Below are 14,378 nucleotides of genomic sequence, written 5' to 3'. Positions count from 1 at the left end.
GCTGTTCTATTCTGGGGAGAAAAATACTGGAAGATGCAAAAGCAGCGGGTGCCTCTCCTCTCACGGGCCAGCCTGGCCTCAGTGATGGCCTCCACCGCTGTTTCCTGAAAAGCCAGACCTTGTGATGCACACCTTCATGCCAATGGGCTCCTTGTTAATTTTTTCAGATATTTCAGAGGTGTCCTACATCTTTGAATGTGATGAGGATGTTCAAAAGAGATGCACAGATGAAGATATGGCTTCCTCCCTCATGTTAGACTCTAGCCCCACAGCCTGGCTTCAGTGACATTGGGGAAAGGGCTTAGCTGTTGCCAGAGCTGCTCTGTGTGGGTTAACATGCAGTTGGCCTTGGAGCCCCAGGCCTCCTAAAATGCCTTCTGCTTATTAAGTCCACAAGATGAGTGCATTGTTGAATCTATTAAAATCCACATAGGTTGGTGACTGGTAATAGTTAAAAGCTTAAATGAGCATTTGATGAGGCCAAGTATTTCAGGGTTGAAAAGGAATGCCTTTCCCCTTTCCTGCACATTCACTGGCTGTGTATACCTCCTCAGGTACAGAGCACACCCCCCTCTGGGTTGACCCTCTCCCGGGGTTGGGAAATTTTTCATTATTGGAGCAGAAAAGTGCTTCCCTGCATTTTTCACCCACTGCTCCTGCTCTGAGCTCGTGCCCAGATCTGAGCACGTAAACCGCGGTGCTCCCTAAAGTGATTTTTGCCTGTGTTTGCAATATCGTCACCCTCCACAGAATGATGAGGAGCGGAGGGGTGGGGAGCTCCCCGACTATACGGAGGCTGGCTGGAGGAGGGCGGATGAGGGAATCTAGCTCAGCAGGCGGTGGTGCAGGTGGCCCTGGAAAACAGATTTAACTTCTGAGCCTTCCTCAGCTTCCTTGGCAGCAAAATGCTGGGGGGGGGGGGAGGGGGACATGTGCCAACCTTATGTACTTCACAGGTGGCAAAGAGGAGTGAGGGAGATGGTGCCTGCCTAGTGTCTGGTACCCAGTCTGACTCCTAAAAGGCATGTGGTGAACACTAACCACTGTGAGGGACAGCCTGAGCGCCAGTCCTCAGTGACAGCCACACTGGCAGCAAAGGACCACAGACCCGCTGATGCACATGTTCAGACCTCGGGATCCTAAAAGGCGAAAGGTCAGAGGCAGGGACCCCCAGAAGTGTACAAGTCCCAGTGTAAGAGGAGACTGCGTCCCCCCGAGTCCCCTCCACTGCCCTTGGAGGAAGCCTAAGGTCTGGGCTGTGCTTACTTACCTTGGTACTGGGCACTGAAGCCTCGCTGTCGGTGGTTGCCGTCGGACGTGAAGTGCAGCCGGAGCCAGTTCTTGCTGCTGATGACCGGGGCTGGGAGGCTGGCTCCCGTGAACCTGTGGGGACAGGAAGCAGTGCAGTCAGGAGGACAGTTGGGCATCTGGGAGTCTCCCCAGCCCCAGGAGCAGGGGACAAATACTGTGTTCTCTCTGGCAGTCTGGGGCCTGAAAGCTGGGGAGGGTTCTCCAGACCAGCAGCTCACCAGGGCTTCCCAGACAGGCGAAAGAACCTTCCTGGAGGCCAGGAGCCAAGTGAGCGCCCCCTGCTGATGTTCTCTAAGCATCACACTGCTTTTCCTATCGCAAGATCTTCGTCCTCTTCTACAGGTAACACTCGCCACCAGTCACCCTTCCTCCTCTCCATGCTGTCATGGCTGAGAACTCTGGCAAGTCCTTGAGATCCCCAGCCCCAGGGAAGCCTCCCTCCTTGTTAACACACCCAGGCCCTTCGAGCCCTAAGCATAGAATGCTGCAAGTTAAGTCGAGCTCCCTGCCTCCCGGGGGGCCCAAGGCAACTTGGATTAAGGTAGCTCATTCATCAATCCTACCCCCTTATCCAGTGCCTGCTTGGCTCTTAGCAGAAAAGCTCTGGCCAGGTATGCCACAACAGCTGCTGCTGTGACAAACATCTTTCAGCAGTCCCACCACACTGCCTGTCATGGTGTTAATAACCCCTCAAAGGCTATCCATTGAAGAATAAGCCCACCCAGTGCCCCTCTCGAATCTCACCGAACACTGCCCTTTTCACCTTTGAAGTCACACAGATGAGCTCAGATCCAGCCTCTCCTACTATGACCTTGAACTCAGTCCCTGTTCTTTTAAAGAGCGAGAACACCAGTCCTTGAGTCTGCGGGATGAAGTGAGAAATCTTATGGGCGCTAAAGGTGGCCCAGAGCCCAGCCCGTCTTAGCCCATGGTGACTTTCTTCCCTCCCCAGTAGAGCTCTGGCATTTGATGTCAGTCACAGCTCCGACGTCACCCCTTCTACCTGGGATCACCCCTCATCGGTGAGCAGTGGGAGAAGCTGCTTGGTCCTAGATGGCCAACTGAAGTGTGGGAGCTCAGGAAAGTTATCTAAGCCCACTGAGACTCAGTGACCCGATCTATAAAACGGGACCATGAGATAACACAGCAGGGAGCCTGGCATGGCCCTGGCAGCAGCAAGCTCTCGAGGATGGCAGCTGTGGTTGTTTACTTCTCATCTTGGTTGCCAGTACCCAGCATGTCACACTGGATAGAAGGCAGGCATGTCAGGGCCCCGGCAGTGAGCAGGTGGCTCCGTGACACGGCAACACTTCCAGGAGCCTGATGAGCCGCTCCTTACAAAGGTGAGAGCAGGCTGGGGGAGACCCCCAGGAAGGTGGTACTACGGGGGGGGGGGGCGGGGGGCTGGTAAGAAGACAGGGGCTCATAGCAGAAGCCACAATGTAGGACCCGGATCTTCAGTGAGGCTATAGATGGTTTGTGGAAAGCCCATGAGGAGAGGGCAAAGGGTGAATATCCAGAACTCTCTTTTCTCCCCTCCCTATTTCCCGACTGATGTTCCTCTTTGTCGCGGACTGACTCTCGGGGAGATCAGGACATGGACGTAGCACCTCTTCATCATCCACTTGGGAACCAGAGGGGAAGGAGGGAATCCTGGTGCCTGTCCACACACAGGAGAGTCTCCCCAGGCATGGGGGAAGGAGGAGGAGGCAAGAGAGGGGGTCTGGAAGTCTAGGCAGGAGAGTTCCGGCACAGTAGCTCTTCATAAATATACATTAAACAAAAGATTTAAGCAAGGAGCTCATCACCCTGTAGAACTGAGGTTTTACTACAACAAAAATGCTGACACACACCAAACTCTAGGAATATAACCCATATTGCTCAGGCAAGAACTATTACAGAAAGCAATTACTGGAGTTCACCAGATCCCATTTAAAATAGTTTATTACAGGGTGAGTCATTTAGTTTTCTAAGGCATCTCAAATGGTCTTGCAGACAAGTCCCACCCCCCCAGGGCCAAATTCAATCCTATCTCCTTGTCAGAGCCTGGAGGCCATTTACATAAGGAAGTGGGCCTAGGCAGAAACCACCTGAATAATTCAGAACCCAACTGCTCCTTCTTGAAAAATGGGAGGGGGGGCAAGAGAGGTTGGTGACCTGGACTCACTGCAATTGAGGGGACATCTGGGGAGTCTGGGAGGAATCAAATGTCTTAGGTCTCTGAGACAAATTAAGAGCAATGCAGCCTTGTTTCCGATAGCCCACAGAAACATGGATGCCACCTGGCCTGTTCTGGCAAGACTAGAACTTGCATCTGATCCAGGCTCAGCCAACGTGGCCACTAGCATCGACTTCATCCGTTTCCCGCCTCTTCCTCAGCTTTTCCCAGCTGGTTGGCTGGCCCCTTTCTGAGTTGGACTCCTGAGCCCACCAACCGATCAGGTCTCTCCCTTACATCCCAGAGAATGGCGATGAGGCTCACTCTAATTGGATACCTGATTCGTATAACTGGACCTGTGCCTGCTGTGTAGACCTCCTTCTTTTTTTTTTTTTAACCTCTTTTCGGCTCTCTCAGCTTCTCTGACTCCCTTATCCTCCTTTGTCCCTTCCTTATGCAAAGAGAATCTTCCTTTATATTTTTTAAGATTTTAATTATAATTTTATTTACTTATTAGAGAGAGAGAGAAAAAGAGAAGATGGGCACACCAGGGCCTCTAGCCACTGCATCTAGATGCATGCGCCACCTTGTGTATCTGGCTTATGTGGGACCTGGAGACTTGAACATGGGTCCTTAGGCTTTGTAGGCGAGCACCTTACCAGCTAAGCCATCTCTCCAGCCCTGTGAAGCGAATCTTCTCAGACTACCCTCATCTTTCCCAGCCAGGCTAGATATGAGGAGAGCTCCTTTTGGCTTGGGTGTTTTCCCTTCCACATGTATGAGCCCCTTCTCCATGGGCTTCTCTGCTGTATAATATCTTTATCTATGTGAGAGAAGTTAGATTTTCTTGGTCTCCTCTCTCTCCCTTCCCACACTGACTAGGAATGTGTGTGGGGGGGGAGGAGGGAATAGTTTTGGGGCTTGGGGTTTCCTATTTCCCTTTCCTCTTAATCCTATAAGCCTCTCTGAAATAAATCTTATAACTTATAATTAACCCTCCCCCCTTTTGGGGGGGGTTTCGAGGTAGGGTCTCACTCTGGTCCAGGCTGACCTGGAATTAACTCTGTAGTCTCAGGCTGGCCTTGAACTCATGGTGATCCTCCTACCTCTGTCTCCCGAGTGCTGGGATTAAAGGTGTGCACCACCATACCCAGCTCTAATTAACCGTTTTTTGAATCTGCATTTTCAATTCTTTGGTAACTTGGACAAGGACCTAAAGTTGGAGCTGATGGGCCTGGGAAGTCTCTTGTATCCTTATAGAGATCTAATCCCTCCCAGGACTCCAACCCACAAGGCTCCTTCTTGAAAAATGGAAGGTGGGGGAACAAGAGAGGTTGATAATCGAGATAGTCATTGGAATTTGGGGAGGAGACATGCGGGGGGGTGGTCAGGAAGGAATCCAGTGCTTTATCTCTTGATGGCAGCTTGGGAAACCCGGGCCACCTTACACTGATTAGCTCTGAAAGTCTCCCTCTCCTCCCAGGAGTCCTGGCAACTGCTCATCCCTGAGCTTGTGCCCTGCTGGCGTCTCTGCTCTCTGCTCTGCCTCTGGCTCTCCTGGCATTGGCTTTGGGTCTTTTATTTTACTTTTCTTTTAATATTTTGTTTTTATTTATTTGAGAGTGACAGAGAAAGAGGTATGTATGTATGTATTATGTATATATATGTGTATACACATATATATTGAAAGAGAGAGAGACAGAGAGATTGAGAGAATGGGCACTCTAGAGCGAACGAACCCCAGACGCGTTAGCCACTTTGTGCATCTTGCTTATGTGGGTACTGGGAATTTAACCTGGATACTCAGTCTTTGCAGGTAAGCGTCTTAACCACTAAGCCATCTTCTCAGCCCACATCGGGCTTTTGAGGGTCCTCTTGGGTCTATCATGGAATCGGGGGCTTAATGTGGAGGAACCCTTATCAAATTGCTGTAAAGGGGCAGTTTGCCTGGCTTTGCTTGAAGCTTTCCAATGGAGCTTGTCATGGGGGCTCACGCCTATAATCCCATCACCTGGGAGGCTGAGGCAGGAGGACTGTTTTCAGTTTGAGGATAGCCTGGACTACATAGTGAGTTAGAGGCCAGTCTGGGATACAGAGGGAGACTGTCTCAAAAACAAACAAACAAACAACAACAAAATAATCAAAAATCCCTCCAAGGCTAGGAACGTCCATAAGGCCATGGGCCACTTTTTCCTCCTAAGGTTCTGCTGAACCCTAAGAGCACAGACTGTGAAGTCCTATTCCCAGGGATCTCTGGGAAAGACACATCTCTAGTGAGAGGGTTTCCAGAGCTGGGAATGAGCCATGAGACCGCAGGAAGGATTGCCTGGTTGCGAAGGAGACAGAAGTGGTGGAAATGGGCCATTGACCACGTGGGCTGTTCAATGTATGGGAAGGCCACTGTCCACACAGCTCCAGTAGCTATGTGTTTACAACAATGCAGTGTGGTTTAATATCAATGACACCTTAACAGAGTGAATTAACAACAAAACAAAATGAATCCTCAATGGCTTCAGTCTTCAGAGGAAGAGAACTCCAGGGCCTGGTAAGAAGCCTTGGCCTCCCTGCTTCCTCCTCCTCATATCTCCTGCCTGATTCTTTTCTGTGGGACTCCTTGCTGTACAAACCGGTCTAGGCCTCCTTCAGCCTCAGGGCCTTTGAACTTGACCAGTTCTCTCTCCGCCTGCCATGCTGGCTCTTCCCCCAGACTTCTAGCTCTTTCTCTTTCTCTCTCCCATGCTCTCAAGCCTATTAGCAAGTGTAACTTTCTCAGTGGAGTCTTGCTGGTCTGACTCTTGCATGTTCTTTCAGTCTGAGTGTACACACACACACACACACACACACACACACACACACACACGGAGACAGAGAGAGAAACCTGCTCAAGGTCACATGGCAGTAAAACGGCAGAGGTGGGCTTCAAACACAGACCATCCCTTTCAGAGCCTGTGCACTCAACCAGTGCGTTACGCTGTCACATGCATGCATGTCCATGGAGCAGTCCGGCCTGAATCCTATTCTGCATCTGCCCCTCCTCTCACTCCTCCCCTTTAAGATCCTCTTTAATTTTGCTCCCTCTTAAAATCATAATTAAAGAACACACAGAGAGAGAGACAGGCTCCCTTTCAAACCTTTCTGTCCATATTAACTTCTCTCTGGGGGGCCTGGGGAATTCCAAGTTTGCCCAGTAAATTGCTACTGTGGTACAACATAAAATATATTTAAGCAATTACACTCAAGTTTTTTTTTTCTTTCTTTCTTTCTTTTTTTTTTTTTTTTTTGGTAAATTGACTTCTGTTAAATGGGGCTTCATTAATAGAATCAGGCTTGGGGTGGAAAAAAAGCACTCCCTTTAATGCCCATAGTTGATTACAGAAAAAGTGGCTTTGCCTGCCTCTGTGGAACCTTAGCCTGGCGCTCGGCTGTGGGAGCATCCTGAGCAGGTTTGCAGAAAGCCTCTCTCTATGGCAGGATGCCAGGGCACTGAAAGATGCCCCTATAAATGACCACAGCGACTCCCTGGGGACTGCTGCCTGTCAGCCCACAGCAGGAGTATCATCAGTATCCCAGAAAACTCTCAGTCTTGGGGAGGCAGAACCTCGGCCCATCCGCCCGGTGGTGAAGGCCCTGTTTGCAGTGCAGCTCGGAACTTTCTAGATATGGCTGTACCAGGCACGTCCCCAAGTGGCCTCTACAGTGCCACCACTCCCTCATTGTGACGGACCCTGGCATGGGAAGCACCAAGGGTGTCTCAGGGGCGTACTGGCTCCGAACCAGCACCACACACTAGGACTGGGGTTTGCAGCCCAAGCCATCCTCACCCCCAAGGCTGGCCTGGGAGAGGGTGAGACAGGGGAGGTGGGCTGCCATGTCCCACTCCCAAGCTTTCTTCATCTTGTATCCACCAGGGGACAGATGGGACACCATGAAGCAACCATGAAAATTCTTCTGGAAACGTCTTGTTGGGTGGGATAGGGGGAGGGGCATTGGGGCCCTTGTTGGAGGCCGAGTCCAGCCTCCCTCCTCAGCTGCCTCTCATCCTCAAGGTATCTTCCTAACGAACCCAAACCTCCAGGCTCACCACAGATGCTTTCCAAACTCCTTTTGTTTTCATCAGCCAAATTTTTAGGGTTCTTGCAAAGTCAGGATAAACTGTTTCCCCCGTACAATCCCATGGTACTACCTAGTTTCCAGAAACATGGTGAATGCCCGGGATGGGTGCCAATATTTCTGGGGGCTGAACTGATAGGGTCCTCCAGGCTCAGAGATTTTCACTGAGAAGAGGACCCTTGCTCCTCTCCAGGGGTCTTCCCCTGGTCAGTATCTGCCCAATTGTGTTCAGACAGCTCCCAGAGGCCTGCGCCACACTGAAAAGATTCTACTCTGGGGACCTGGACCATGCTCAGGGTGCCTTACTGTAGTCTGTACAAAGTGAAGTTCATCCCAGCCACTTCTGCTTCTGTGCACACATGCGACCCAACAGCCAGGTCTCCTCCTGGGCCCTGACCCTGCAGACATCACTCTCCGCAGCCCCTTTCCTTTGCCCTCCAGCCTGGTGCGACCAGGCCACGAGCTCATCGTCTTTCTCCTGGCCAGCAATGACATCCTCAAGCCAGCCTTCCTTCCTCATCTACCCTCTGTGAGGCTGGACCAAGCTTCTGTCGTGCTGGGAATCTGCATGGTCTAGAATTGAGCCCAAACTTATAAAAGCCTTCCATGCCCAGTGACACCCATTCTGAGCTCCAGCCACACGGAAGTGTGTCATGCCACCAGGCCACTGCATACACCATTCTGTCTGCAAGGAGTGCCCTCTCCTGTCACCCCACCTGATTACATGGCAAAATACTGCTGATCCTATAAACCTGGCTAACTACCTCTTCTCCCAGAGTATCTTCCCTGAAACAAATACGCATATACATGCGCAAACACACATGGCCACTGTCCTGAGCAAACACACATGGCCACTGTCCTGAACTTCCCAATTTGTAATCACTTTTTGACTTGACCACCTCCCCAGCTAGAAGGTTAGCTCCCTGTCTGCTGGGATGGGGGCTTCTTGGACTCATCTACAGTCACACAGCAGAACAAGTCATCAGCGTGGAACAGGGGTCTGTCAAGCATGGCCTGCTGGCAGTGTCTGTAGATCAAGTCTGACCATGTCACAGCCACACTCATCCATTCATTTGCAGGCTGTCAGTGACTTCTTCCTTGCTGTGTGGGGAGAGCTGTGTCTTCACGTCACAAAGACTACCTTGCACAGCCCAAAGTACGTTCTCCCCTTGACAAAGTTTGCTCACCCCAACACAAAAGCCTCAAGGATAATGTCTGTAAATTAGTAAAATAATATTTAGTTTCTAAATAGGGTCTTGTAAAAGGGCACAAAGGACACATTCGTGCTTTAAATGTTTCATTACATTGTGAAATGTTTAAACAGCCAGTAATTGCCGATATACTAAATGCAAGCCCAAGACCTGCTTATATACATTACAACGTGAAGCCATTTACTAGGTTATCCAGGCAACAACTATGTAACGAGGCCCTACTATATGCTAGGCTCTTGCCAAGCACTAGGGATGCCAGTGCCAGGGGTTCACTCCAGCTCCCCAGCGGGGTGCAGCCGTCTCCTTCCACTCACACCTAATCCTCCGGAAGCTGTCCTTTTTAGTAGCTCTCCTTTGTGGAGTCATTCCAGAATATTCAATTGAGTTTCCATCATGGCAACTGTATTTTCTTTCACACTCATATCTCATTCGTTTATGTGATGTTTAATTTAAATCGCATAATTACAATAACAAGTGCGGCTGGCACTGGGAGAGTTGGCAACAGAACTAACCAATTCTCAGAAAGTGCAAGGCTCAGCTGGAGAGAGCAGCCGAGCACAGGCACGGAGGGCCTGGCTGGGGACATTTGGCTGGCAGCGAGGGCGGTAGCTTCTGGTGCCCCAGCACCAGAAAGGAAGCTGTGTCAAGGCCAAGGCTGAGCGAGTGTGGGTGTACCAGGACATTTACTTATTTATTTGTGGGCGTGTGTGTGTGTGTGTGTGTGTGTGTGTGTGTGTGTGTGTATACACAGGCACATGCATGCCACAGAGCCTATGAGGAGGTTAGAGGACATCCTCAAAGCACCTGGCCTCCCCTTTTATGTTTGAGCCGGGGTCTCTTTTGGTTTGCTGCTGGGTGCGCCAGATTAGCTGGCCAGCAAGCATCTGGATTCATTCAGCTCAGTCCCCCATTGCTGTAGACACACTGCGATCACAGATGTGAGCTCCACTTTGCACCCAGCTTCCCATGGGTGCTGGAGAGGACTGAACTTGGGTTGGCGGGCCTGCAAGCAAGCACCTTTAACCACTGAGCCATCTGCCTCACCCCTAGGACACTTCTATTAGACATGAAGGAAGAAGTGAACCAAGGGCAGTCACTTGCTCCCACTGGGAGAAGCGTCTTGCCTAATGTCGCCTCTGCAATCAGGAAAGGGAGACAACTGATCTCTAGTTTTATTCAGTGTGCTTTTTTTTAGGGGAGGGTGTTGCGGTCAGGCTTGCATTGCTGGCAGGTAACATCTGACCAACAGCAGCTCCTGTGTGGAAAAGATCTGGGTTTGCAGACTCGAGGGGAAACCCCATGATGGCAGGGGAAATGATGGCATGAGTGGACATCACCTTCTGGCCAACCTCAGATGGACAACAGCAGCAGGAGAGTGTGCCAGACACTGGCAAGGCGAAGCTGGCTAGAACACCTAAAAGCTTGCCCCCAAAATACACTGCCTCCAGGAGGTTTTAATTTCCAAATTGCCATCAGCCGGGGATCTAGCATTCAGAACCCCTAAGTTTACAGGGGACACCTGAATCAAACCACCATGGGAGGAGGCAGTCAGAGCCAGTAATGCAGAAAAGGCTGACCTTGAACTCCTGATCTTCCTGCTTCCACCTCCCAGTGCTGGGATGACAAGAACATGCCACCATACCTGGTTTACGTGGTACTAGGTCTTTGTGTTAAGCAAGCACGTTACCAAGTGAGCTACGTGACCAGCCCTTGACTTCAAAATCTCAAGATTCCAGAAGGATTTCAGGTCTTCCAGGCCAGATGCCCAGCTCCATGTGAGTTCCTCCATCTCTCCTCTTTGGAATGTTCACAGTCATCAAGAATTCTCCTCCCTCTACTTCTCCCTGGCCATGTTCGTCCACCCTCCCTCATCCGGTGATTCAGCTCCAGGAAACCTGACCTCGATCTCTCCTGCCCTGCCTGGCTTGCTCTTGTCATGTCCCGGGGGTTCTCTGCTTGTTAGGCAGGGCCTGCCTTTCCCGCTGACTGAGCTTTCTCGACATGGCCACTGCCTCTTCCTTGGCACATGGCAGAGTGCTTGTCACAAGGAGAGGACTAGCGAACATGACTCGGTGGAAGAAGGAACCACAGTCTGGGTGTAACAATGAAGGGGATCCTGCTGGTCAAAGCACAGAACATGTGTGGGGTAGAGGACTAGGCGGGGACAAGGTGAGCCCTGAGACATTACAGACAGGGGACGGGGGCACTGGATGCTGCATTGGGCACCACCTACTTGTGTCAGGAAGACATACATCCAGATGTCCTTAGTCTCGGTCTGGCAATGCCTCCACCTCACTTGGCGGCTACTGGCAACTTCCTGGGGGACCCCCCTCGGACACAGAGCAGACCCTTCCCAGGGCAGCAGTGGTTGGGTGGTGGGGTCCTTATCACTGTGGGCACATGTTCTTGCTTTTCCACAAGCAGGTCCATAAGCCCCACAGGTGAGTAGCAGCTTGGCTAATTGCTAGCTCCCGGGAGCTCCGAAGCACATCAGGTAAAGGTAGAGCCTCCAGATGCATGGCTCTCAGGAGGCAGCGCATCTGAGCCTGGAACGTGGAGGGACAGAGCCTCAGGCTGCCTCTGCGCTGGGGAGGAGGAAGGTTTTGCCGCTATGCCCCGGGGGCCGGCGTGACGGCAGTGCACATTGAGCAAATGTGCTGGGGTGGTTGTGGCCTTCCATCTCAGCATCAGGGCTGACACTCAAGGATATGCCTGGGGTGCCGAGATGACAAGGATGGGAAATGGATGACAGGGAATGAGTTGGTGGGTCCCCGGCAACCTTTTATGGTTGTGAAACCCTGTCTCCTCCTGTCACCAGGTACAAGTTGGGTAGGTCCACATTTCTGAACGTCACTCTACCTCCCTCAACCTGCAGCCCCTGAACAGAGGGAGTCGTGTGCCTCACATGAAGATTACTGATTAGATCAGTGTCCAGGTGACCCGTGCTGGGCCAATCACGAGATGGGCGTCTTTCAGGAAGCTAGGTCCCAGGGACCTTGGCTTGAAGTGAGTGTCTCTGGGTTAGGCCTGAGAAGATGGGTGAGAACTGAGCAACATACCAAGGACGCTCACTCCTGAGGATGCTGACAGGAAGCAGACCCGTGAAGGTATCCAAGGTCTGAGAAGGCTCCCATGCCTCTGGTGACAGGAGTGCCCTCTTGCTTTATCAGCCTTGCCCATCTTCTTCTTGTCAACATGGCCAGGAGAACCAGGGAGGGGGTCCCAGCCTGCCTCGAGGTAGCCTCCAGGGTGTCTGTGAGGACAGTTCTTCTCGTGTAGAGGGAATATTGGCCCTGCCCACGGCCATGTTTGCTCGTGCTCTCCTGCTGGTCCGCGTTTGAGTCTCCTCCTGTCACATTTAGGAGGCAACTCTGAAGCCCAGCTGCGTGACTGAGCCTCCCAGAGGGGCTGCAGAGTAGGGCAGCATAGACCCTCATGCTCCCATAGGCCAGCAGGATGTCCTGGAGTCTCACAGAGCCAGCTTCTGTTCTGAGTTCTACCACGCGCTGGTCACAAGCTCGCAGAGCTGCCTCCACCCTGCGCTACCCACTGTCACTGGTTGTGATGTGCGGGTTGTTTACCAGGGATGCAGGGAGGCTGAGCCAGCTCCCACGGAGACTCATGACACAGCACCAGCTTTTCATGGACAAACCATGTCTCTGGCAGCCAGGCAAGAGGTGAGAGACTGACAGAGCAGAAGCAGTATGTGACAGAGGCTCAGTGGGACCCAGAAGAACCCAGCTTGACAAACCTTAGCAAGTCTTAAATTTACCAGCTTTCTCAGAATAAGTCAAGGGTCTGGGTTGAGCCCTGGTTTCCGTCTGTATTTAACTAATAATGGCAGTACCTACTTCCATAGAGCTGTTCAGAGGTGCTGAACACCAGCCAAAGGCAGCTGACGGGAGGAAGGGATTTATTTTGGCTTATAGTCTTGAGGGGAAGCTTTGTGGTAGCAGGGGAAAGATGGTAGAGCAGAGGATGGACATTACTGCTTTGCCACAGCAGCAAGAGAGTGAGCCTAGGGCTGGAGAGATGGCTCAGCAGTTAAGGCACTTGCCTGCAAAGCCTAAGGACCTGGGTTGATTCCTTAGTACCTGCACAAAGCCAGATGCACAAAGTAGCACGTGCATCTAGAGTTTGTTTGCAATGCCTGGAGGCTGGGTACACCAATCTCTTTCTCTTCTCCTCTGTCTCTCTCTGTGTGCAAATTAAAATATTTTTATTATTTATTTTTGAGAGAGAAATAGGGAGAGAGAGAGAGAGAGAGAGAGAGAGAGAGAGAGAGAGAGAGAGATAGATAGAGAGAGAGAGAGAGAGAGAGAGAGAGAGGGAGAGAGAGAGGAGAGAGAGAGAATGGGCATGCCAGGGCCTTCAGCTGCCGTGAACTAACTCCAGATGTGTGCATCGCCTTGTGCACACGTGCGACATTGCACGCTTGTGTCACTGCATCTGGGTACGTGACCTGGAGATTCAAATATGAGTTCTTGGGCTTCACAGGCAAGTGCTGTAACTGCTAAGCAATAACCCTGGTAAGCTATGAGCTTACCTCAAGGTCGACACCTAGCCAGGTTCCACCTCCCAAGTTGCCATTACCTGGGGACCAAGCATCCAAAACACAAGATAATGGTGGGGGGTGTCTTGGTCAAACCACCGTAAGAGATAAAGTGAGATGGTGTATACTGGCGCTCTCAGCTCCATACCCAGCACATGTAGCAACACATGCTCACTGGTGCTGTGAGGGCCGTGATGTGTGAGTGTGGTACACACATCATTTTATAATAAGCCAGGGTGCCATTAGCATGGTGGGGTTGCAAAGGACAGAAAGGGAGAAACAGAAAGTAGAGTTATAGTCTTTTCCTCTCACTGTCCCATCATACTTGAGCAAACATCTTGTACTAATTGATTCAGGTGGCAGAAATCCAGATCAAATGAGCCCAAACAGAAGAAACCAGCAGCAGCTATACCCAGGCCAAAGGAGGAGCAGGGATGCGGCTGGGTCAGGGACATCCAGAGCCAGGAGCTCAAATGCCACAGACTCCTTTAAGGTCCCATCTCTGATGTGTGTCTGATGTCCTAATCTCTGATGCAAATGGGGCAGCTGCCTGAGGCCAAAACATGGCCAACCTCACTATCACCCCAATTTCCTTCTACCTTCATCACCAGAAGCAGTGATTGTCTTTGGTTGTAATTAGAAAAGGCCCATAGGAATCCTTGGATTGGTTAGGTTGAGCGATGTGCTCATTTCCTAAGCTCAAGGTATGGACCTGGTGCAGACCCCAAGACTGGTGTGGGAAGAGTTCTGCAAAAGAAGGAATGTGTTCAAGGAAAGGGAGGAGTGCCGGGCAGACAAGGCACTCACTGTGGCTAGAAGAGAGTCTGGGAATTGGACACAATGCTCAGGGCCATTCTCCTACCCTGTGATTTAAGGAAGTGCGCTACCCAAGGCCTGTGAGGGGTATCACGTAAAGTCACAGGGGTGTCACCCCTAACTTGGTCTTGTCCCATATATGTCCTCCTAAGATATCCAGGTGTTTCTATCCCTCACCATTATGATCCCATTCTTATGTCTCATTCTTTCCCATTCCCTG

General features: G+C 51.3%; 1 protein-coding gene across 4 annotated transcripts in view; it reads right to left on the bottom strand.

The window, feature by feature from the left end:
• Window positions 1-14,378, bottom strand: part of Csmd2 (CUB and Sushi multiple domains 2) — a 671,876-nt gene that overhangs the window by 344,697 nt on the left and 312,801 nt on the right. For all 4 annotated transcript variants that reach the window (XM_045150007.1, XM_045150008.1, XR_006637190.1 and 1 more), the window contains exon 6: window positions 1,271-1,383. In XM_045150007.1, coding sequence (XP_045005942.1) covers window positions 1,271-1,383 — 113 coding nt within the window. The remainder of the gene's footprint in view (window positions 1-1,270; window positions 1,384-14,378) is intronic.

The sequence above is a fragment of the Jaculus jaculus genome, chromosome 5 (assembly GCF_020740685.1).
Source record: "Jaculus jaculus isolate mJacJac1 chromosome 5, mJacJac1.mat.Y.cur, whole genome shotgun sequence".
Lineage (NCBI taxonomy): Eukaryota > Metazoa > Chordata > Mammalia > Rodentia > Dipodidae > Jaculus > Jaculus jaculus.
The sequence above is the reverse complement of the archived record's forward strand: the minus strand, read 5'-3'. Positions and strand labels throughout refer to the sequence as shown.